The 23,911-nt window shown below is 47.7% G+C and overlaps 1 protein-coding gene and 1 long non-coding RNA gene across 2 annotated transcripts in view; one reads left to right on the plus strand and one right to left on the minus strand.

The window, feature by feature from the left end:
• The first annotated feature begins 2,199 nt into the window (after positions 1-2,199).
• LOC143784637 (uncharacterized) overlaps positions 2,200-23,911 on the plus strand; it is a 58,004-nt gene continuing 36,292 nt past the window's right edge. Inside the window, exons 1-2 of the mRNA XM_077273121.1 lie at positions 2,200-2,658; positions 3,254-3,310. Of these exons, the coding sequence (XP_077129236.1) occupies positions 2,382-2,658; positions 3,254-3,310 (334 nt within the window). The 5' untranslated portion in view covers positions 2,200-2,381. The remainder of the gene's footprint in view (positions 2,659-3,253; positions 3,311-23,911) is intronic.
• LOC143786034 (uncharacterized) lies at positions 16,857-18,260 on the minus strand. The gene is made up of 3 exons (XR_013218214.1): positions 18,095-18,260; positions 17,836-17,975; positions 16,857-17,740 (listed from the first exon to the last, which is right to left on the minus strand). It is a non-coding gene; the product is annotated as an uncharacterized LOC143786034 (long non-coding RNA).

The following is a 23,911-nucleotide window of genomic DNA, read 5'->3' on the forward strand; positions in this document are numbered from 1 at the left end:
CCTCCCTCCATTCTCCCCTCTCTGCCTCTCTTTCTTCCCTCTCTGCCTCTCTCCAGTCTCCCCTCCCTGCCTCCCTCCATTCTCCCCTCTCTGCCTCCCTCCATTCTCCCCTCTCTGCCTCTCTCCATTCTTCCCTCCCTGCCTCCCTCCAATCTTCCCTCCCTGCCTCCCTCCATTCTCCCCTTCCTGCCTCCCTCCATTCTCCCCTCTCTGCCTCCCCCCATTCTCCCTCCCTGCCTCTCTTCATTCTCCCCTCCCTGCCTCCCTCCATTCACCCTTCTCTGCCTCCCTCCATTCTCCCCTCTCTGCCTCCCTCCATTCTCCCCTCTCTGCCTCTCTCCATTCTTCCCTCTATGCCACCTTCCATTCTTCCCCTCCCTGCCTCCCTCCATTCTCCCCTCTCTGTTTTGCTCCATTCTCCCCTCTCTGCCTCCCTCCATTTTCCCTTCTCTGCCTCTCTTCATTCTCCCCTCCCTACCTCCCTCCATTCTCCCCTCTCTACCTCCCTCCATTCTTCCCTCTCTGTCTCCCTCAATTCTCCCCTTTGCTTCGCTCCATTCTTCCCTCTCTGCCTCTCTTCATTCTCCCCTCTCTGCCTCTCTCCATTCTCCCCTCTCTGCCTCTCTCCATTCTCCCCTCTCTGCCTCTCTCCATTCTCCCCTTTCTGCCTCTCTCCATTCTCCCCTCTCTGCCTCTCTCCATTCCTCCCTTCCTCCGTTCTCCTCTCTGCCTCTCTCCGTTCTCCCCTCTCTGCCTCCCTCCGTTCTCCCCTCTCTGCCTCTCTCCATTCTCCCCTCTCTGCCTCTCTCCGTTCTCCCCTCTCTGCCTCTCTCCATTCATCCCTCCCTCCATTCTCCCCTCTCTGCGTCTCTCCATTCTCCCCTCTCTGCCTCCCTCCATTCTCCCCTCTCTGCCTCCCTCCATTCTCCCCTCTCTGCCTCTCTCCGTTCTCCCCTCTCTGCCTCTCTCCATTCATCCCTCCCTCCATTCTCCCCTCTCTGCGTCTCTCCATTCTCCCCTCTCTGCCTCCCTCCGTTCTCCCCTCTCTGCCCCCCTTTGTTCATTCCTCTGTGCCTCCTTGCGATCCCCTCTCTGCCCTGGGAGTGCCAGTTTGGCAGCACTGTACCTGGTAACAGTTTACCTGTGTTATACACTCACCGGCCACTTTATTAGGTACACCATGCTAGTAACGGGTTGGACCCCCTTTTGCCTTCAGAACTGCCTCAATTCTTCGTGGCATAGATTCAACAAGGTGCTGGAAGCATTCCTCAGAGATTTTGGTCCATATTGACATGATGGCATCACACAGTTGCCGCAGATTTGTCGGCTGCACATCCCAAAGATGCTCCATACAAGGCAGGATGGATCCATGCTTTCATGTTGTTTACGCCAAATTCTGACCCTACCATCCGAATGTCGCAGCAGAAATCGAGACTCATCAGACCAAGCAACGTTTTTCCAATCTTCTACTGTCCAATTTCGATAAGCTTGTACAAATTGTAGCCTCAGTTTCCTGTTCTTAGCTGAAAGGAGTGGTACCCGGTGTGGTCTTCTGCTGCTGTAGCCCATCTGCCTCAAAGTTCGACGCACTGTGCGTTCAGAGATGCTCTTAGGCCTACCTTGGTTGTAACGGGTGGCGATTTGAGTCACTGTTGCCTTTCTATCAGCTCGAACCAGTCTGCCCATTCTCCTCTGACCTCTGGCATCAACAAGGCATTTCCGCCCACAGAACTGCCGCTCACTGGATTTTTTTTCTTTTTCGGACCATTCTCTGTAAACCCTAGAGATGGTTGTGCGTGAAAATCCCAGTAGATCAGCAGTTTCTGAAATACTCAGACCAGCCCTTCTGGCACCAACAACCATGCCACGTTCAAAGGCACTCAAATCACCTTTCTTCCCCATACTGATGCTCGGTTTGAACTGCAGGAGATTGTCTTGACCATGTCTACATGCCTAAATGCACTGAGTTGCCGCCATGTGATTGGCTGATTAGAAATTAAGTGTTAACAAGAAGTTGGACAGGTGTACCTAATAAAGTGGCCAGTGAGTGTATATGTATGTATATGTATGTATGTATATATATGTATATATATGTGTTTCCTCGGTGATCACCTCCTCTCATCGCCTTCCTGTTACTTAAGACTCTGCTGCCCTATAACTAGAGAGAAGAGCCGAGAGGACAGATCTGCTCCACACCTTCAGACCTGCAGGCAGCGCAGCCGCGCACACTGGGTGATGACATTGGGCAGTGATGGTTTGCAGTGCAGCCTTACCTGTTCCATGTCATTTAGAGAACAACTGGCTGAAGTCTGGAGGAAAGTGATTGTTCCCCTCCCATAGCAGGACTACACTGATCGCACACAGTCCACTCTCTTTACATAATGGCAATGGCAAGATCTTCCAGAGCCTCACCTATGTCCAAACTCGAGATGGAGATGATGGTCAAGATACTTGACCAGATGGACTATGATGGAAACAGATCAAAATACCCCAACCAAAATCCCCGAAAAAATGCAATATTGGATAAAATTATTAAGTGCAGTCAGAAAACATTTCGTATAGTCCGCACCAAGGACCAGCTGAGGAAGAAGTGGTCGGAGCTGAAGACTAGACAACTGGACTTATTGGTCGACATAAGGCAGAGCATTAAGAATAAGGGTAAGTGCTTATTATTATTATTATTATTATTATTATTTATTTATATAGCACCATTGGTTCCATGGTGCTGTACATGAGAAGGGGTTACATACAAGTTACAGGTATCACTTACAGTAAACTAACAATGACAGACTGATACAGGGGGCGAGGACCCTGCCCTTGAGGGCTTACTTTAATTTATTTTATATTTTAGCCCTTGAGCATTTTTTTCTTCTTTTCCAAACAGGGAATTTTACACAATTAGGTGTCACTTATCAATTTAAAAAAAAAATGAATAGAAAGCTACGCTCACAAGAATGTCCCTCGCATAACGTGTACAGACCACAAGACTAAACCTACTACGTACGCCTGTGAGCCTGCAGGGTCGGGACTAAACCTATTACGTACGCCTGTGAGCCTGCAGGGTCGGGACTAAACCTATTACGTACGCCTGTGAGCCTGCAGGGTCGGGACAGGACACATATGTGGCTGAAATATTCCACTGGATTCTGGTTTTGCTTTGTGCAGTTTAATTTACTAATATTTAATGATGAGAAGCCCATTTTTTCCATAAATTATAACAAATAATAAAACATTTACATTTCACAATTTTAAGGTAGAAACAACCGTGCAAGTCGTGTGGCCGGTCGTGATGAGATGAACAATGCTGCTGGTAAGTAAAAGCTTTTAGAAAAAAAAGTCATCTGATAAGTTGATACCACAAGTGTTCCTCATTGTTGGGGCAGTTTCATGTGTCTGAGATTCACAGTCTGAATATGGACGAACGCAGGTCAACTGACCCCAAATCCACAATCTCACATGTATGTGATCTGGACACTGAGGTCTGGACATCTTCTTCCACTTATAATACTGTATATAGGGCAGCACGGTGGCTCAGTGCTTAGTACTGTATATAGGGCAGCACGGTGGCTCAATGCTTAGTACTGTATATAGGGCAGCACGGTGGCTCAATGCTTAGTACTGTATATAGGGCAGCACGGTGGCTCAATGCTTAGTGCTGTATATAGGGCAACACGGTGGCTCAATGCTTAGTACTGTATATAGAGCAGCACGGTGGCTCAATGCTTAGTACTGTATATAGAGCAGCACGGTGGCTCAATGCTTAGTACTGTATATAGGACAGCACGGTGGCTCAATGCTTAGTACTGTATATAGGACAGCACGGTGGCTCAATGCTTAGTGCTGTATATAGGACAGCACGGTGGCTCAATGCTTAGTGCTGTATATAGGGCAACACGGTGGCTCAATGCTTAGTACTGTATATAGAGCAGCACGGTGGCTCAATGCTTAGTACTGTATATAGAGCAGCACGGTGGCTCAATGCTTAGTACTGTATATAGGACAGCACGGTGGCTCAATGCTTAGTGCTGTATATAGGACAGCACGGTGGCTCAATGCTTAGTGCTGTATATAGGGCAACACGGTGGCTCAATGCTTAGTACTGTATATAGAGCAGCACGGTGGCTCAATGCTTAGTACTGTATATAGAGCAGCACGGTGGCTCAATGCTTAGTACTGTATATAGAGCAGCACGATGGCTCAATGCTTAGTACTGTATATAGGGCAGCACAGTGGCTCAGTGCTTAGTACTGTATATAGGGCAGCACGGTGGCTCAATGCTTAGTACTGTATATAGGGCAGCACGGTGGCTCAATGCTTAGTACTGTATATAGGGCAGCACGGTGGCTCAATGCTTAGTACTGTATATAGAGCAGCACAGTGGCTCAGTGCTTAGTACTGTATATAGGGCAGCACGGTGGCTCAATGCTTAGTACTGTATATAGGGCAGCACGGTGGCTCAATGCTTAGTACTGTATATAGGGCAGCACGGTGGCTCAATGCTTAGTACTGTATATAGGGCAGCACAGTGGCTCAGTGCTTAGTACTGTATATAGGGCAGCACGGTGGCTCAATGCTTAGTACTGTATATAGGGCAGCACGGTGGCTCAGTGCTTAGTACTGTATATAGGGCAGCACGGTGGCTCAATGCTTAGTACTGTATATAGGGCAGCACGGTGGCTCAATGCTTAGTACTGTATATAGAGCAGCACAGTGGCTCAGTGCTTAGTACTGTATATAGGGCAGCACGGTGGCTCAATGCTTAGTACTGTATATAGGGCAGCACGGTGGCTCAGTGCTTAGTACTGTATATAGGGCAGCACGGTGGCTCAATGCTTAGTACTGTATATAGGGCAGCACGGTGGCTCAGTGCTTAGTACTGTATATAGGGCAGCACGGTGGCTCAATGCTTAGTACTGTATATAGGGCAGCACGGTGGCTCAATGCTTAGTACTGTATATAGAGCAGCACAGTGGCTCAGTGCTTAGTACTGTATATAGGGCAGCACGGTGGCTCAATGCTTAGTACTGTATATAGGGCAGCACGGTGGCTCAGTGCTTAGTACTGTATATAGGGCAGCACGGTGGCTCAATGCTTAGTACTGTATATAGGGCAGCACGGTGGCTCAATGCTTAGTACTGTATATAGAGCAGCACAGTGGCTCAGTGCTTAGTACTGTATATAGGGCAGCACGGTGGCTCAATGCTTAGTACTGTATATAGGGCAGCACGGTGGCTCAGTGCTTAGTACTGTATATAGGGCAGCACGGTGGCTCAATGCTTAGTACTGTATATAGAGCAGCACAGTGGCTCAGTGCTTAGTACTGTATATAGGGCAGCACGGTGGCTCAATGCTTAGTACTGTATATAGGGCAGCACGGTGGCTCAATTCTCAGCACTGTTGCTTTGCAGTGCTGGTGTCCTGGGTTCAAATCCCATCAGGAACAACATCTGCAACAAGTTTGTCTGTTCTCCCCGTGGTTGTTTGGGTTTCCCCTCACACTCCAAAGACTGATAGGGTGTTTCCACGTGCTGGATTACATGCGGATTGAATGCTGCGTGAAACCGCAGCATTCAACCTGCAGCGTCCAGATGTTACAGCATAGTGGAGGGGATTTTATGAAATCCCATCTCCACTATGTGTGCGAACACGGGTTTTCTGCTCCGTCCAAGGCGCCGTCAATCCGGAACGTGGACACGCACCGTTAGGGAATTTATATTGGGAGTCCCAATGGGGACAGTGCTGATAATGCCTGTAAAGTGCTGCAGATGGTGCTATATAATAAGTAAAATTAAAAAAAATAATTATTAATGAAGACAAGATTAGCGAGAGTGCTAAGACCTGCCTAGCAGCACGGAGAGACTCACAAAACAATACTTGTTTGTGCCATACAATACTAACACAATCTCTTACACCTGATTAGGAAGCTGTATGAACTGTTATAATCCGTCTCAGAATGGCCATATATGTATAAGTTTACAAACAAACTACCTTCTTGTGCCATCTTTATGCCAATGACACACAACTATACACGTCAGTCCCTGACCTTACCCCCGCTGTACTACAGAACGCCACTGACTGTCTGTCCGCAGTCTCTGACATCATGTCCGCTCTCTATCTGAAACTCAACCTCTCCAAAACTGAACTTCTTCTGCTCCCACCATCTACTAACCTCCCTAAATCTGACATTTCCCTCTCCGTGGGTGGCACCATAAACACCCCGGCAGCAGGCACGCTGTCTGGGTGTTATATTTTACACCAATCTCTCCTTCACATCCCATATACAATCTCGTGCCGCTTACACCCAAAGAATATCTCGAGCATCCGTCCCTTTCTCATCATGGAAACAACAAAACCCCTCACTGTCGCCCCAATCCACTCCCGCCTGGACTACTGTAACGCTCTATTAATTGGCCTCCCCCTTACTCGACTTTCCCCTCTCCAGTCTATCCTTAATGCAGCAGCCAGGGTCGTCCATCTGGCTGATCGTTACTCGGACGTGTCCACTCTTCGCCAGTCGTTACACTGGCTGCCCATTCATTACAGGATACAATTCAAAGTTCTTGTTCTCACCCACAAAGCTCTCCACAGTGCGGCACCCCCTTACATCTCCTCCCTCATTTCTATCGGCCTAGCTGACCGCTGCGCTCTGCAAATGACGTCCGACTAACCTCTGCACTAATCCGTACCTCCCACTCCCGACTCCAAGACTTCTCCCGTGCTGCGCCAATCCTCTGGAATGCTCTACCCCAAGATATTAGGACCATCCACAACTTGCACAGTTTTAGGCACTCCCTCAAAACACATTTGTTCAGAGTGGCCTATCACGTTCCCTAATAAGTCATTTTATGTTTGTGTGTGTGTGTAGCCCATTCACTACTTCCATCTACCCCCCACCCCCTGAAGATGGCTGGACCATCATTGGAAATACATCATTGTAAATACACACCTGTACTTTGTATCCCCCCACCTCATTGTAGATTGTAAGCTCTCACGAGCAGGGGCGGCTTATTGTGCTTTATTACTGTATTGTTAACATTGTTACTTATGACTGTTGTGTTTGAAACTGTTAAACTGTAAAGCGCTGCGGAATATGTTGGCGCTATATAAATAAAGATTATTATTATTATTATTATAAAAGACACTGTTGGAAAAAAGCAAAATTAAGTCTATTGGAAATCTGCTGTTTCATTGCACCATTTACCTCAATTATGGGTTCGATCAAAAAAGCAATGTGAATAGAGCCTAATAGTCAAAAAAAGGTGAAAAGGTGGAGTAATTCAAGGTTTAGATAAACAATTTTTGCTCTTTTCTATGTGAAGTTGAAAAAAAGTAGTGCATGTCCACGCTTTTGTTTAAATTTTTTCACAAATATATCCCAGCTTGGTGTTATGGCACTAATCATTCTCTCTACACCAGAGATGTCAACCTCAGATACACAGAGGGAGAAAATGAAAAACTCAAAGTCAACCTTGATATTTATGTTAAAAAAAAGTCTACAATTGAGGAATTTTTTTTCTTACAATTAGGGATGAGCGATCCTGAATGGTAATGTTTATGGTTTGTATCAGACACTTATTGTCTGGTGCCGAACCCAGAACACGAACTTCTTACCAGAAGTCCGTGTTACTGTTCGGGTTCGACAGCCTAGTAAAGCTTGTTGAAAGGCTGCAAAGCAGCCAATCAACAACTGTTAAGGCTGTGAGCACTTCTGGCCCCAGGATGCGATTGGCCAGCGCACCACTTGACCCAACCTATATAAAGGCAGGATCATAGATCATTGTCTGCAGAGCCTGGTGCTATACTGCCCTTACAGCCTGGTGCATAGTGCCCGTACAGCCTGGTATACAGTCCCCATGCAGCCTGGTTCCATACTGCCCTTACAGCCTGGTGCATAGTGCCCGTACAGCCTGGTATACAGTCCCCGTGCAGCCTGGTGCCATACTGCCCGTACAGCTAGGTGCATAGTGCCCGTACAGCCTGGTATACAGTCCCCATACAGCCTGGTGCCATGCTGCCCTTACAGCCTGGTGCATAGTGCCCGTACAGCCTGGTATACAGTCCCCATGCAGCCTGGTTCCATACTGCCCTTACAGCCTGGTGCATAGTGCCCGTACAGCCTGGTATACAGTCCCCGTGCAGCCTGGTGCCATACTGCCCTTACAGCTAGGTGCATAGTGCCCGTACAGCCTGGTATACAGTCCCCATACAGCCTGGTGCCATGCTGCCCTTACAGCCTGGTGCATAGTGCCCGTACAGCCTGGTATGCAGTCCCCGTGCAGCCTGGTGCCATACTGCCCTTACAGCCTGGTGCATAGTGCCTGTACAGCCTGGTATACAGTCCCCATGCAGCCTGGTGCCATACTGCCCTTACAGCCTGGTGCATAGTGCCCGTACAGCCTGGTATGCAGTCCCCGTGCAGCCTGGTGCCATACTGCCCTTACAGCCTGATGCATAGTGCCCGTACAGCCTGGTATGCAGTCCCCGTGCAGCCTGGTTCCATACTGTCCTTACAGCCTGGTGCATAGTGACCATACAGCCTGGTATACAGTCCCCATGCAGCCTGGTGCCATGCTGCCCTTAAAGCCTGGTGCATAGTGCCCGTACAGCCTGGTATGCAGTCCCCATGCAGCCTGGTGCCATACTGCCCTTACAGCTAGGTGCATAGTGCCCGTACAGCCTGGTATACAGTCCCCATACAGTCTGGTGCCATACTGCCCTTACAGCCTGTGCATAGTGCCCGTACAGCCTGGTATGCAGTCCCCGTGCAGCCTGGTGCCATACTGCCCTTACAGCCTGGTGCATAGTGACCATACAGCCTGGTATACAGTCCCCATGCAGCCTGGTGCCATGCTGCCCTTACAGCCTGGTGCATAGTGCCCGTACAGCCTGGTATGCAGTCCCCGTGCAGCCTGGTGCCATACTGCCCTTACAGCTAGGTGCATAGTGCCCGTACAGCCTGGTATACAGTCCCCATGCAGCCTGGTGCCATACTGTCCTTACAGCCTGGTGCATAGTGCCCGTACAGCCTGGTATACAGTCCCCGTGCAGCCTGGTGCCATACTGTCCTTACAACCTGGTGCATAGTGACCGTACAGCCTGGTATACAGTCCCCATACAGTCTGGTGTCATACTGCCCTTACAGCCTGGTGCATAGTGCCCGTACAGCCTGGTATACAGTCCCCGTGCAGCCTGGTGCCATACTGCCCTTACAGCTAGGTGCATAGTGCCCGTACAGCCTGGTATACAGTCCCCATACAGCCTGGTGCCATGCTGCCCTTACAGCCTGGTGCATAGTGCCCGTACAGCCTGGTATGCAGTCCCCGTGCAGCCTGGTGCCATACTGCCCTTACAGCCTGGTGCATAGTGCCCGTACAGCCTGGTATACAGTCCCCGTGCAGCCTGGTGCCATACTGCCCTTACAGCTAGGTGCATAGTGCCCGTACAGCCTGGTATACAGTCCCCATACAGTCTGGTGCCATACTGCCCTTACAGCCTGTGCATAGTGCCTGTACAGCCTGGTATACAGTCCCCGTGCAGCCTGGTGCCATACTGCCCTTACAGCTAGGTGCATAGTGCCCGTACAGCCTGGTATACAGTCCCCATACAGTCTGGTGCCATACTGCCCTTACAGCCTGTGCATAGTGCCTGTACAGCCTGGTATACAGTCCCCGTGCAGCCTGGTGCCATACTGCCCTTACAGCCTGGTGCATAGTGCCTGTACAGCCTGGTATACAGTCCCCGTGCAGCCTGGTGCCATACTGCCCTTACAGCCTGGTGCATAGTGCCCGTACAGCCTGGTATACAGTCCCCGTGCAGCCTGGTGCCATACTGCCCTTACAGCTAGGTGCATAGTGCCCGTACAGCCTGGTATACAGTCCCCATACAGTCTGGTGCCATACTGCCCTTACAGCCTGTGCATAGTGCCTGTACAGCCTGGTATACAGTCCCCGTGCAGCCTGGTGCCATACTGCCCTTACAGCTAGGTGCATAGTGCCCGTACAGCCTGGTATACAGTCCCCATACAGTCTGGTGCCATACTGCCCTTACAGCCTGTGCATAGTGCCTGTACAGCCTGGTATACAGTCCCCGTGCAGCCTGGTGCCATACTGCCCTTACAGCCTGGTGCATAGTGCCCGTACAGCCTGGTATACAGTCCCCGTGCAGCCTGGTGCCATACTGCCCTTACAGCCTGTGCATAGTGCCTGTACAGCCTGGTATACAGTCCCCGTGCAGCCTGGTGCCATACTGCCCTTACAGCCTGGTGCATAGTGCCCGTACAGCCTGGTATACAGTCCCCATACAGTCTGGTGCCATACTGCCCTTACAGCCTGTGCATAGTGCCTGTACAGCCTGGTATACAGTCCCCGTGCAGCCTGGTGCCATACTGCCCTTACATTCACCCATGTGACTTTAAATTGTTACCATATAATCCATATGAGAGTAATGGTCTTTTCCCATGTAACAATAATTCATTACCACATAACTGTAATTGTTTACCACACACACTCAACGCATTTCCCCTTTCAACAGAAAGGTTCATCAGGAGTAATAGATTGGGTAATTTCTAAACATTATTTTACTTAGCTTGAGGTTGTCATCAGTAACCACCGGGGGGAAGGAAGAGGGGAGGTCGCCCTGGGCCCCGTGCTCTGAGGGAGCCCACCCGGAGCTATGCTTCTGTAACTGTATCGGCATGCACGGTGTGCCTATACAGTTACACTCTGTTCCTGCAGTGCCACCCAGCCGCTATAGGGCCCCAGAGCAGGAGGGGGCCCAGTGCTAGCAGTGCCCCCCGTGCCATTGCACAATGACAGCATTGATGAGAGTAGGAGCATTATGCTCCCTGTCCCATCATTCCCCTCTCAGTACCTGACGTCCCTGACTCAGACTCTGACAGTGGCCACAATGACGTCACTACGTGGCGCCTGCCTATGGGGGGTGCATTATACTATAGAGTCTGCCTGTACGGAGTGCATTATACTATAGAGTTTGCATATGGGGGCTGCTTTATATTATATAGAGTCTGTCTATGGGGGATGCATTATGATATAGAGTCTGCCTATGGGGGGTGCATTATAGTATAGAGTCTGTCTATGGGGGGTGCTTTACACTATAGAGTCTGCCTGTGGGGAGTGCATTATACTATATCATTATACTATAGAGTCTGCCTATGGGGGGTGCATTATAGTGTAGAGTCTGCCTATGGGGGGTGCATTATAGTATAAAGTCTGCCTATGGGGGGTGCATTATAGTATAGAGTCTGCCTATGTTATTATTATTTTATTATTATTATTATTTATTTTTATAGCGCCATTTATTCCATGGCGCTTTACAAGTGAGGAGGGGTATACATAATAAAAACAAGTACAATAATCTTGAACAATACAAGTCATAACTGGTACAGTAGGAGAGAGGACCCTGCCCGCGAGGGCTCACAATCTACAAGGGATGGGTGAGAATACAGTAGGTGAGGATAGAGCTGGTCGTGCAGTGGTTGGTTGATCGGTGGTTACTGCAGGTTGTAGGCTTGTCGGAAGAGGTGGGTCTTCAGATTCTTTTTGAAGGTTTCGATGGTGGGCGAGAGTCTGATGTGTTGTGGTAGAGGGTTCCAGAGTAGGGGTGATACGCGAGAGAAATCTTGTATACGATTGTGGGAAGAGGAGATAAGAGGGGAGTAGAGAAGGAGATCTTGTGAGGATCGGAGGTTGCGTGTAGGAAAGTACCGGGAGATGAGGTCACAGATGTAAGGAGGAGACAGGTTGTGGATGGCTTTGTACGTCATGGTTAGGGTTTTGTACTGGAGTCTCTGGGCAATGGGGAGCCAGTGAAGGGATCGACAGAGGGGAGAGGCCGGAGAATAGCGGGGGGACAGGTGGATTAGTCGGGCAGCAGAGTTTAGAATAGATTGGAGGGGTGCGAGAGTGTTTGAGGGGAGGCCACAGAGCAGGAGGTTGCAGTAGTCAAGGCGAGAGATGATGAGGGCATGGACTAGGGTTTTTGCAGATTCTTGGTTGAGGAATGAACGGATTCGTGAAATATTTTTGAGTTGAAGTCGGCAGGAAGTGGAAAGGGCTTGGATATGTGGTTTGAAGGAGAAATCAGCGTCAAGGATAACCCCGAGGCAGCGAGCTTGTGGGACTGGGGAGAGTGGGTAGCCATTTACTGTAATGGATAGGTTTGTTGGGGGGGTCACGTGAGATGGGGGAAAGATGTTGAATTCTGTTTTGTCCATGTTAAGTTTCAGAAATCTAGCGGAGAAGAAGGATGAAATAGTGGACAGACATTGAGGGATTCTGGTTAGTAGGGAGGTGATATCTGTTCCAGAGATGTAGATCTGTGTGTCATCAGCATAGAGGTGATACTGAAAGCCATGAGATTCTATGAGCTGTCCCAGGCCAAAGGTGTAAATGGAGAAGAGCAGGGGCCCAAGGACTGAACCTTGTGGGACTCCGACAGATAGGGGGCGAGGTGAGGAGGTGGTGTGTGAGTGGGAGACGCTGAATGTCCAGTCTGTTAGGTATGAGGAGATCCAGGATAGGGCCAAGTATGTGATGCCAAGGGACGAGAGGGTCTGTAATAATAGGGAATGGTCCACTGTGTCAAAGGCAGCCGACAGGTCGAGGAGGAGGAGAACAGAGTAGTGTCGCTTGCTCTTGGCGGTTAAGAGGTCATTGGTGACCTTAGTTAGGGCAGTTTCAGTGGAATGGTGTGACCGGAAGCCAGATTGTAAGCGGTCAAAGAGGGAGCAAGAAGAGAGATGGGAGGACAGTTCAAGGTAGACGTGTTGTTCCAGTAGTTTTGAGGCATAGGGGAGAAGTGATATAGGGCGATAGCTAGATACAGAGGATGGGTCAAGAGAGGGCTTTTTGAGGATAGGTGTGATGGAGGCATGTTTAAAGCTTGAGGGGAAAACACCGGTTGTTAGTGATAGGTTGAAGAGATGGGTTAGGGTTGGGGTGAAGATTGTGGTGAGGTTTGGGATGAGGTGGGATGGGAGTGGGTCAAGTGCACAGGTGATGAGATGCGATCTTGAGAGTAGAGTGGCGAGTTGATCTTCTGTAATGGTGGAGAAGTTGGTTTTGGAGGTGGAGGGTAGGGAAGTTGGGAGGAATGGCTCTGGGGCTTGTTGACCAAAACTGTCTCTGATGTTATCAATCTTCTGCTTGAAGAATGAGGCAAAGTCTTCAGCAGAGATAAGTGGGGAGGGAGGAGGTGCTGGGGGACGGAGGAGAGAGTTGAAGGTGTTGAATAACTGTTTAGGGTTGTGAGACAGGGAGGATATGAGAGATGAGAAGTAGGTTTGTTTAGGTGTGGCGAGTGTGGTCTTGAAAGTAGTGAGGGACTGTTTGAATGCGATTAAGTGGTCGTTGGAGTGGGATCTTTTCCATCTGCACTCAGCAGCCCTGGAAGCTCGCCTCAGTTCTTTGGTCAGGCTGGTGTGCCAGGGCTGTCTGTTGATTTTGCGAGCTTTGGTATGTGTAAGTGGGGCGGCAGATTCCAAAGCTACAGCTATTGTGGTGTTATATAGAGCGGCAGCGTCATCCGCATTGTGTATGGAACTTATGTCTGTGAGAGGGAGGAGGGATTCAGAGAATGAATGTAGGTCAAGATGTTTAAGATTTCTGCGGGGGTGTGAAAGTTTGTGGGGTGGGGACTCTAGACATGGAGTGGAGAGAGATGAGAATGTGAGAAGGTTGTGGTCAGAGAGAGGAAGAGGTGAGTTAGAGAGGTTAGATAGGGAGCAGAGGCGCGTGAAGATGAGGTCCAGTGTGTGACCATCTTTGTGAGTGTCTGCAGAAGACCATTGAGTGAGGCCGAAGGAGGAAGAGAGAGACAGAAGTTTAGTGGCAGCTGAGAGGGAACTGTCAATGGGGATGTTGAAATCACCCATATGTAATATGTGGGTGCATTATACTATATAAAGTCTGTCTATAGGGGGTGCATTATACTATATAGAGTCTGCCTATGGGGAGTGCATTATACTATAAAGTCTACCTATGGGGGTTGCATTATACTCAAAGTCTGTCTATAGGGGATGTATTATACTATACACTCACTGGCCACTTTATTAGGTACACCTGTCCAACTTCTTGTTAACACTTAATTTCTAATCAGCCAATCACATGGCGGCAACTCAGTGCATTTAGGCATGTAGACATGGTCAAGACAATCTCCTGCAGTTCAAACCGAGCATCAGTATGGGGAAGAAAGGTGATTTGAGTGCCTTTGAACGTGGCATGGTTGTTGGTGCCAGAAGGGCTGGTCTGAGTATTTCAGAAACTGCTGATCTACTGGGATTTTCACGCACAACCATCTCTAGGGTTTACAGAGAATGGTCCGAAAAAGAAAAAAAATCCAGTGAGCGGCAGTTCTGTGGGCGGAAATGCCTTGTTGATGCCAGAGGTCAGAGGAGAATGGGCAGACTGGTTCGAGCTGATAGAAAGGCAACAGTGACTCAAATCGCCACCCGTTACAACCAAGGTAGGCCTAAGAGCATCTCTGAACGCACAGTGTGTCGAACTTTGAGGCAGATGGGCTACAGCAGCAGAAGACCACACCGGGTACCACTCCTTTCAGCTAAGAACAGGAAACTGAGGCTACAATTTGTACAAGCTCATCGAAATTGGACAGTAGAAGTTTGGAAAAACGTTGCTTGGTCTGATGAGTCTCGATTTCTGCTGCGACATTCGGATGGTAGGGTCAGAATTTGGCGTAAACAACATGAAAGCATGGATCCATCCTGCCTTGTATGGAGCATCTTTGGGATGTGCAGCCGACAAATCTGCGGCAACTGTGTGATGCCATCATGTCAATATGGACCAAAATCTCTGAGGAATGCTTCCAGCACCTTGTTGAATCTATGCCACGAAGAATTGAGGCAGTTCTGAAGGCAAAAGGGGTCCAACCCGTTACTAGCATGGTGTACCTAATAAAGTGGCCGGTGAGTGTATAAGGTCTGTCTATGGGGAGTGCATTATACTATATAGAATCTGCCTATGGGGAGTGCATTATACTACATAGAGTCTGTCTATTGGGAGTGCATTATACTATATAGAGTTTGCCCATGGGGAGTGCATTATACTATAGAGTCATATGAGGAGTTCATTATACTATATGGAGACCTATGGGGAGTGCATTATACTATATTGAGGACTATCTGGTGCATTATAGTATATGGAAGCTATCTAGAGGGCCATCATGCAGTGTGGAGATTACAGTGATGGGGACATCATACAGTTTTGGAGCCATCAAACAGTTTGAGGGATACTAAGGGGTTAGTGAGGGGGCATTATACTGTGTACAAGAGAGCATCATACTGTGTGTAAGGGAGCTGTACACGGCGGAGACTCGGGACATTATTAAATGTAAAATGGGCACTTATTGTTATTGGGGAACTTGGGTTACTGTGACTGTCAAAGGGGCACACAGAGGGCATTATTACTTTCTAAAGGGGCAAAATGTGGGCACTGTTTTCTAGGGCACTTGCACCCGGCATTACTATACTATAGAGGGTTGCTTTAGAATTTAGAAGGCACAGAGAACCACACAGCAGATGCAGTAATAGGGACACATACGGCAGCAGCTCTTAGTTTTGGGGTATAAGCAGGATAAGCAGTTTGTGCAGGTTGGGAATAGATGGTGATGGCTGAAAATATGAGATGTGAAATGTGTCTTTGTTGTAATCTCTGCAGCTGAGTCTGTTCAGCAGATTCCTGGCTACCGGAGAGACCTTATCATCTCTACATTTTCAATTCTGGATTGGAGTGTCCGCCCTTTCTGGGATTGTTGGAGACACCTGCCGTGCTTTATGTGACGTTCTGCATGCAGAATTCCTCCCCCAACCCACAACTGAACTCTGGCTGAAAAATGTAGCAAAATTCCATGAAATTTGTAATTTTCCAAACTGTTTGGGTGCTGTGGACGGCAAACACATTCGGATTCTGAAACCTGCTAGAAGTGGATCCGAGTATTTCAATTACAAAAAATACTTTTCGATTGTTCTCATTGCGATTGCAGATGCTGAGTGTCGATTTGTCGCCGTTGACGTTGGCTCATTTGGACGAGGAAATGACTCACAGACTTTCAAAAACTCTGACATGGACCAACGTTTATATGGTAATAATTTACATTTTACACTGCCACAACCTCTTCCGAACACTGAAGGACCACCAATGCCGTTTGTTGTGGTTGGGGATGAGGTGTTTCAAAGGTGTGCCAACCTCATAAAACCATACTTGAGTTTGGACTTGAATCACACCAAAAGGATTTTCAACTACCGACTGACAAGGGAGTGAAGAACTGTGGATTGTGCATTTGGTTTGCTGGCATCTAAATGGCACATTTTGGGAACACCAATCAATCTAAAAACTGAGACAATTGATTATGTGGTCAAAGCGTGTGTTGTTATGCACAATTACATCCTGGCAAAAGAGCGACAACAATTAGAACTTGACAAGCTAGCAATTTGCAGAATTACCGTGATCACCCTCTGAGGACTACAGTGGAAGTTGCCCAGATGAGGCATAAGTTTGCTGCTTACTTTGTTTCTGATATTGAACATCTTGAATGGCAAAATGATATGGTTTAATACACTTTAAGTAAATGTTATATGTTTGCTGACTTTACTACTAATAAAACACCTCCAGTTAAACACCCATTACAAATTGACTCAACAATACAATACACACATGTGTGTGTTTTCACATAAAGAGGCAAAGAAAACAGGGATTGTGCAAGCAAAATAAAAATTTTATTCAACAACCATAACCATCTGTTTATTTTGCATTAAACAATAATTGGGTTTATTTTGGGGGTCTGTATGACTGTGAGATATTGTGGACCTTGGGGATGTTGAGCTGTGATGATCGGGTAACATTCGATGATGAAGGGCTTATAGGGGAAGGGGCAATAAATTGAAGGATTGGCTCCTGGATGGGACTGGACACATTGGGAGTAGACGACACATTAGGAGTTGAATTGTTGGAACGGATAGACAAGTTGGAAGGGAGAGACAACAGAGACACATTGGGAGGTGAGGGTGGAGGTGGTAGGACCATTTTTGGCCGACATTTCGGGTCTTCATTTTACGGTGCGGCGCCGAGTCATTAGTTTGAGTCTTTCTGCGTTTTGTTGTTGGATGAGTGGGAGTTTGCTGCAGGGGTGCTGGACTGGGCAGCGTGGTGGATGCTGGTTGCTGCAGGGGTGCTGCACTCTGGAGCGTGGTGGATGCTGCTTGCTGCAGGGGTGCTGCACTCTGGAGTGTGGTGTAGCTGTGAACTGGGGAAACAGGCCACTGACGCGGTGCTTGTTGATGCTAGTAAAATCCGTCCTGCGGATGACAGTTTTGGGACTGCTGCTCTAATGCCTGGCTGTAAGCAGCCTGGCAGGCCTGCATGACGTTCAGCTGGAGTTCAGGTAAGATTTTCCGACACGCCCTGCTCTATTGCTGAAAAAATATGTCTCGCCGGTCTCTGATGGTTGGCTTCCAGGTGGTCAAGGCGTCTGTGGAAATCCTGGAAAAGTGTGTTCACATGAGTGAACCCACTTTCCAGTCTATCTCCAATCACCTTAATCCTATCCTGGAAGATCGAGCTTATCTGAATAAAGTCAGGGATGACTGACCTCTCCCAGGCCCTCTGCCCTTATGTGATTACATAATCAGTGTCATGTCCACCCTGGGAAACAGTCAGTTCTTCACTGGAGGACATGTTTGAAGAGCAGGCAGCAGACAAATAAAACACTACAGAAAATAACAGATAAGAAAAATTGAACTTGCTTAAAAGAGCCAAACACAATGTAGCCAATCAAAAAAGAATTTTGAAGGTCAATACTTACATTACAGGCAGTAGTCCAACAGCACAGCAGGCAGCACAGAAGCATGACAGCAGCGCAGCACCAAAACAGCAGCACCGCACCGAAACAGCAGCACCGCATCGGAACAGCAGCACAACACAGGGATGGCAGCACCGCACAGTCTACAAGGAAAAAAAAAGGAAAACATAAGACACAAAGTGACGAAGGTTGTGAAACTGGGCAGAGTGTGAGACTGGGGAGAGCAACATAGTAATTGAAAATTACACACACTCATACTTACACAGGGCCACAGGAGCAATCCACAACAGGTAATCTGGGACAGGAAGGAGCATTCCAGGCAAGGAGTCCAGGCCAGGAAAACCACACAGTCTAGAAGGAACGGAAAACAAAACATACAGAGTACAGAATGCAGTGAGAGACAGACATTTTCAAAGGTTTTTACAGGCAGGGGCGGCTGCATTAACAGGCTTCTGCTTGTAAAATTAGTTAACCCTTTCAGATGGATTTACAACGTGGGACAGAACGACGGAAGGTATGGAATATTGTTGTTTGTTTTTATTTACTTTGTTTCAGGTGACAAGGGTCTTCAGGTGGATTAAGAGTCTAATAAAATATTACAACAACCTGTGTCTTTATTTCATTAAAATACTTTGTAATAATGTGCGTGTTTTATTAACCATTTCATACTATTGTATTAATAATGGATAGGTGTCATAATTGACGCCTCTCCATTATTAATCTGGCTTAATGTCACCTTACAATAGCAAGGTGACATTAACCCTTCATTACCCCATATCCCACCGCTACACGGGAGTGGGAAGAGAGTGGCCAAGTGCCAGAATAGGCGCATCTTACAAATGTGCCTTTTCTGGGGTGGCTGGGGGCAGATGTTTTTAGCCACGGGGGGGCCAATAACCATGGACCCTCTCCTGGCTATTAATATCTGCCGTCAGTCACTGGCTTTACCACTCTGGCGGAGAAAATTGTGCGGGAGCCCACGCCAATTTTTTCCACCATTTAACCCTTTATTTTACCAGCTACAGCGCCCAAATTTTGCACTTACACACTACTAACATTAGTAGTCCGTAATATGCAAAAAAAAAGGGATATGAGATGGTTTACTGTATGTAACCATGTCTCATATCATGTCGGGTTTGTGAAGGAGAAAGAAAAAGCCGGCAATTGAATTACCGACTTTTCACTAACACCGCTGCGTATTTCTCGCAAGTCACACTGCTGGTCCGTGTGGAATCCGTATTTTTCTCGCCCCCATAGACTTTCATTGGCGATTTTTTTGCGCAATATGGTGACAAACGCAGCATGCTGCGATTTTCTACGGCCGTAGAAAGCCGTATAATACGGATCCGTAAAATACGGCTGATAGGAGCTGGGCCATAGAGAATCATTGGGCCGTGTGTTATGCGTATTTTACGGACGTATTTTCTGCGCTCATACATCCGTAAAACTCGCTAGTGTGACGCCGGCCTTCCAGTTCTACTTCATCAGTGAAGATCTATGACATCACACATCATAAATTCAGGGAAGTCCATCATGTACAGTTGTGCTCAAACATTTACATACCTCGGCAGAATTTTTGCTTTCTTGGCCTTTTTTCAGAGAATATGAATGATAACACGAAAACACTTTCTTCACTCATGGTTAGTGGTTAGGTGAAGCCATTTATTGTCAAACTACTGTGTTTTCTCTTTTAAATTATAATGACAACCCAAAACATAGAATCCATCCTATAGATCCATTTGAGTTCCGCTGCTTCGAATATTCTACCAACATGGCCAGTGCTGATGACGCCATCATCAGCGTTATTCTCGCACTATTATGCCTGCTTGAAAAAATGCTTCAAGCAATGATGGATGAGGTGGTGGCCAGGGCTGCCACTAGGAATTTCAGGGCCCCATACTGGCAAAATTTTTGGGCCCTCTTGAGACTCTTCCCAAAATCCACGCTAGCTCTGCTTCCACATGAGCTCCGCCTCCACCACTTGATCTCTCCACAGTCACACCGCCCACTCTTGGAAAACTTCATTTCTGCACCACATCCTCACCAATCACACATTAACAGTTCCCATCACCAGATCACATACACAGCCAGCAGCTTTTGTTTTGACCAAAATATTTTTTAACCCCTTTTCCCGTTTCACGGGCGGTAGTTAAGGGTACTTAAACCACAGCGCCGTTAATCAACGGTGCTGTGGAAAAAGTGTATAGTCCCCCCCCCCCAGAGTCGGATTTTTTCCAGGGTCTCGACTGCCGGGGGTAGCCGAGACCCTAGAGGACATGATTCAGGTCGTTTTTTACCGACCCCCAGGTTGCGATTGCCGTTATTACCCGTACAACAGTGACTGCAACAAAAAAGAAAAGCTCAATTTGCCATTTAATTTCTCTGTTCTCTGTGATCGCACATCAGAGGACAGAGAAATAGGGTCTCCGATCGCCCCCGATACTTACCAGTCTCTCCCGGTGTCCCTGGATCCTCCTGCTTCCCCTCACGGCTGCTGGCATCTTCTTCCGGCAAGAAAATGGTGGGAGCATGCACAGTGCGCCCGCTGAGATCTGCCGGCCGGCACCCAGCAACAATAGTAAGATTTTTCCTATTGGTTCATTTTGGTCACTGTGATAGACCCTATCACAGTGATCAAAATAAAAAAAAATAGTAAATAAACCCCTCTCTTATCACCCCCTTAGTTAGGGAAAAATAGTAAAATAACGAAAATATATTTGGGCTAAAGTTAGGGTTAGTGTTGGGGCTAAAGTTAAGGTTAAAATTGGGATTAGGGTTTGGATTAGGGTTAGGGTTGAGATTAGGGTTGGGGTTTGGATTAGGGTTAGGTTTGTGGTTAGGGTTATTGTTAGTGTTCGGATTAGGGTTAGGGGTGTGTTGGGGTTAGGGTTGTGATTATGGTTATGGCTAGGGTTGGGATTAGGGTAAGGGGTGTGTTGGGGTTAGGGTTGTAATTATGGTTATGGCTAGGGTTGGGATTAGGGTTAGGGGTGTGTTGAGATTAGGGTTGTGAATAGGGTTATGGTTAGGGTTGGGATTAGGGTAAGGGGTGTGTTGACATTAGGGTTGTGAATAGGGTTATGGTTAGGGTTGTGGAAAAATATGATTTGTTATTTTCACAGCTCTGCGTTATAAACTTCTGTGAAACACTTGGGGGTTCAAAGTGCTCACCACACAGCTAGATAAGTTCCTTAAGGGGTCTAGTTTCCAAAATGGTGTCAATTGTGGGGGGTTTCCACTGTTTAGGCACATCAGGGGCTGTCCAAACGCGACATGGCGTCCAATCTCAATTTCAACCAATTCTGCATTGAAAAAGTCAAACGGCGCTCCTTCCCTTCCGAGCCAAACAATGGTTTACCCCCACATATGGGGTATTGGCATATTCAGGAGAAATTGCACAACAAATTTTGTGGTTCATTTTCTCTTTTTACACTTCTGAAAATAAAAAAAAATTGGTCCTGAAGTAAAAAGTTTGAAAAAAAAAGCAGTTCCTGTTTATTTATTATTTTATGATATAAGGGGTGACAAACTGTAAAGTAAATTCTTCCAAAACTTTAAACTATGATTAAAAGGATTGGACATTTTCTGGTTATTGTTGACTAATGTGTTTAGGATGATAATGCTCTTACTAATATGGCCTTTCTTGAATTTCGGCACACATATGAAATATGGGAAATTGAAATATAGGCGATGCTGAATTTCTGCACTCTTTGCCTTTTAATCATCTCACAAACACATTGCCTAACAATAACCAGAGCGTGATCAATGCCCAATACATAAAAGCTTCATATCACATTCCCACTAAACATTTTGAGAACTAAATCTATTTTTCATAAGAGTCATTTAGTTAAATCCTTTGGTCAATTACATAAAGTGCAAAATTATCATTTAACTGTGCAGTGTAGTTATACACCTGGCATGCGGTGGCCCTGAACTATTACCCCTGTGGCCCGGTGAGTAGAAGTAAAGAGGGGGAGGCCCGGGCAGCCAGCGTGTCTGGGCCCCCCTTCTTTACTTCTGCTCACCGGGCTCCATAAACTAGTAAGGGCAGTAATGCCCTGATGGCGGCCATAGTGGTGGCACAGAAGGAATAGAAGCAGGAGGAAAAGGGAGCATTCACATGCCATTATCAGGCCAGTCGTCAACACATGGCTTGGAGTTCCTATACCAACAGTGGCCAGGTATACAACGGAGTTCCTATACCAACAGTGGCCAGGTATACAACTGTCCAGCCAGGGGACAGTTTTGGAGGAGAAAGAGGAGAAGGAACCATGTTCACAGAAGGGTGGAACTCAAAGCAGCTCACGGGCATCACTGAAGCATGCCTGGGGGGATACAGAGCACCCAGACCATACACCTCCCTCTTGGAGGCCTGGCACACATGAGCCAATACACGCTGCTGTACCTGTGCATAGACCGCCGAGTTGCACAGATTGTTATGTTACTAGTACTGATTACTGGGTGGCCACCCTGCTGGATCCTCGCTATTAGGAAAACGTACCACCATTACTCCCATCACTGGAGCGGGATAACAAAATGCATGAATACAAGTGCACGCTGGTAGAGGCACTACTGACGCCATTCCCGCCTGAAAGCGGTCACTCAGTGGAAGCACAAGGCAGATGAGGAGGAAGTTGCCAACACAGCTGGGGCCCCGCCATCTCCTTGGAAGGCATGGCTGAAATGTGGAAAAACTTCCTTAGCACGCCACAATATCAGTATCTGATATGGTCTGCATTACCAGAAGGCAGTGTTTCAAAGACATGGTTGAAGAGTACCGTATATACTCGAGTATAAGCCGACCCGAGTATAAGCCGACCCCCCTAATTTTGCCACAAAAAACTGGGAAAACTTATTGACTCGAGTATAAGCCTAGGGTGGAAAATGCAGCAGGTACTGGTGAATTTCAAAATTAAAAATAGATACTCCATACCGTTCATTATGGCCCCATAGATGCTCCACATAAAGCTGTGCCATATATAATGCTCTGCACCGTTGCCCCATAGCTGTGCCATATATACAATGCTCTGCACCGTTGCCCCATAGCTGTGCCATATATATAATGCTCTGCACCGTTGCCCCATAGCTGTGCCATATATATAGTGCTCTGCACCGTTGCCCCATAGCTGTGCCATATAGTGCTCTGCACAGTTGCCCCATAGCTGTGCCATATATATAATGCTCTGCACAGTTGCCTCATAGCTCTGCCATATAGTGCTCTGCACAGTTGCCCCATAGCTGTGCCATATAGTGCTCTGCACCGTTGCCCCATAGCTGTGCCATATAGTGCTCTGCACAGTTGCCCCATAGCTCTGCCATATAGTGCTCTGCACCGTTGCCCCATAGCTGTGCCATATAGTGCTCTGCACAGTTGCCCCATAGCTGTGCCATATATATAGTGCTCTGCACAGTTGCCTCATAGCTGTGCCATATAGTGCTCTGCACAGTTGCCCCATAGCTGTGCCATATAGTGCTCTGCACCGTTGCCCCATAGCTGTGCCATATAGTGCTCTGCACCGTTGCCCCATAGCTGTGCCATATAGTGCTCTGCACCGTTGCCCCATAGATGTGCCATATAGTGCTCTGCACCGTTGCCCCATAGATAGCTGTGCCATATAGTGCTCTGCACCATTGCCCCATAGCTGTGCCATATAGTGCTCTGCACCGTTGCCCCATAGCTGTGCCATATATATAATGCTCTGCACCGTTGCCCCATAGCTGTGCCATATAGTGCTCTGCACAGTTGCCCCATAGCTCTGCCATATAGTGCTCTGCACCGTTGCCCCATAGCTGTGCCATATAGTGCTCTGCACAGTTGCCCCATAGCTGTGCCATATATATAGTGCTCTGCACAGTTGCCTCATAGCTGTGCCATATAGTGCTCTGCACAGTTGCCCCATAGCTGTGCCATATAGTGCTCTGCACCGTTGCCCCATAGCTGTGCCATATAGTGCTCTGCACCGTTGCCCCATAGCTGTGCCATATAGTGCTCTGCACCGTTGCCCCATAGCTGTGCCATATAGTGCTCTGCACCGTTGCCCCATAGCTGTGCCATATAGTGCTCTGCACCGTTGCCCCA

Source organism: Ranitomeya variabilis, chromosome 7 (assembly GCF_051348905.1).
Source record: "Ranitomeya variabilis isolate aRanVar5 chromosome 7, aRanVar5.hap1, whole genome shotgun sequence".
In the NCBI taxonomy this organism is placed as follows: Eukaryota; Metazoa; Chordata; class Amphibia; order Anura; family Dendrobatidae; genus Ranitomeya; species Ranitomeya variabilis.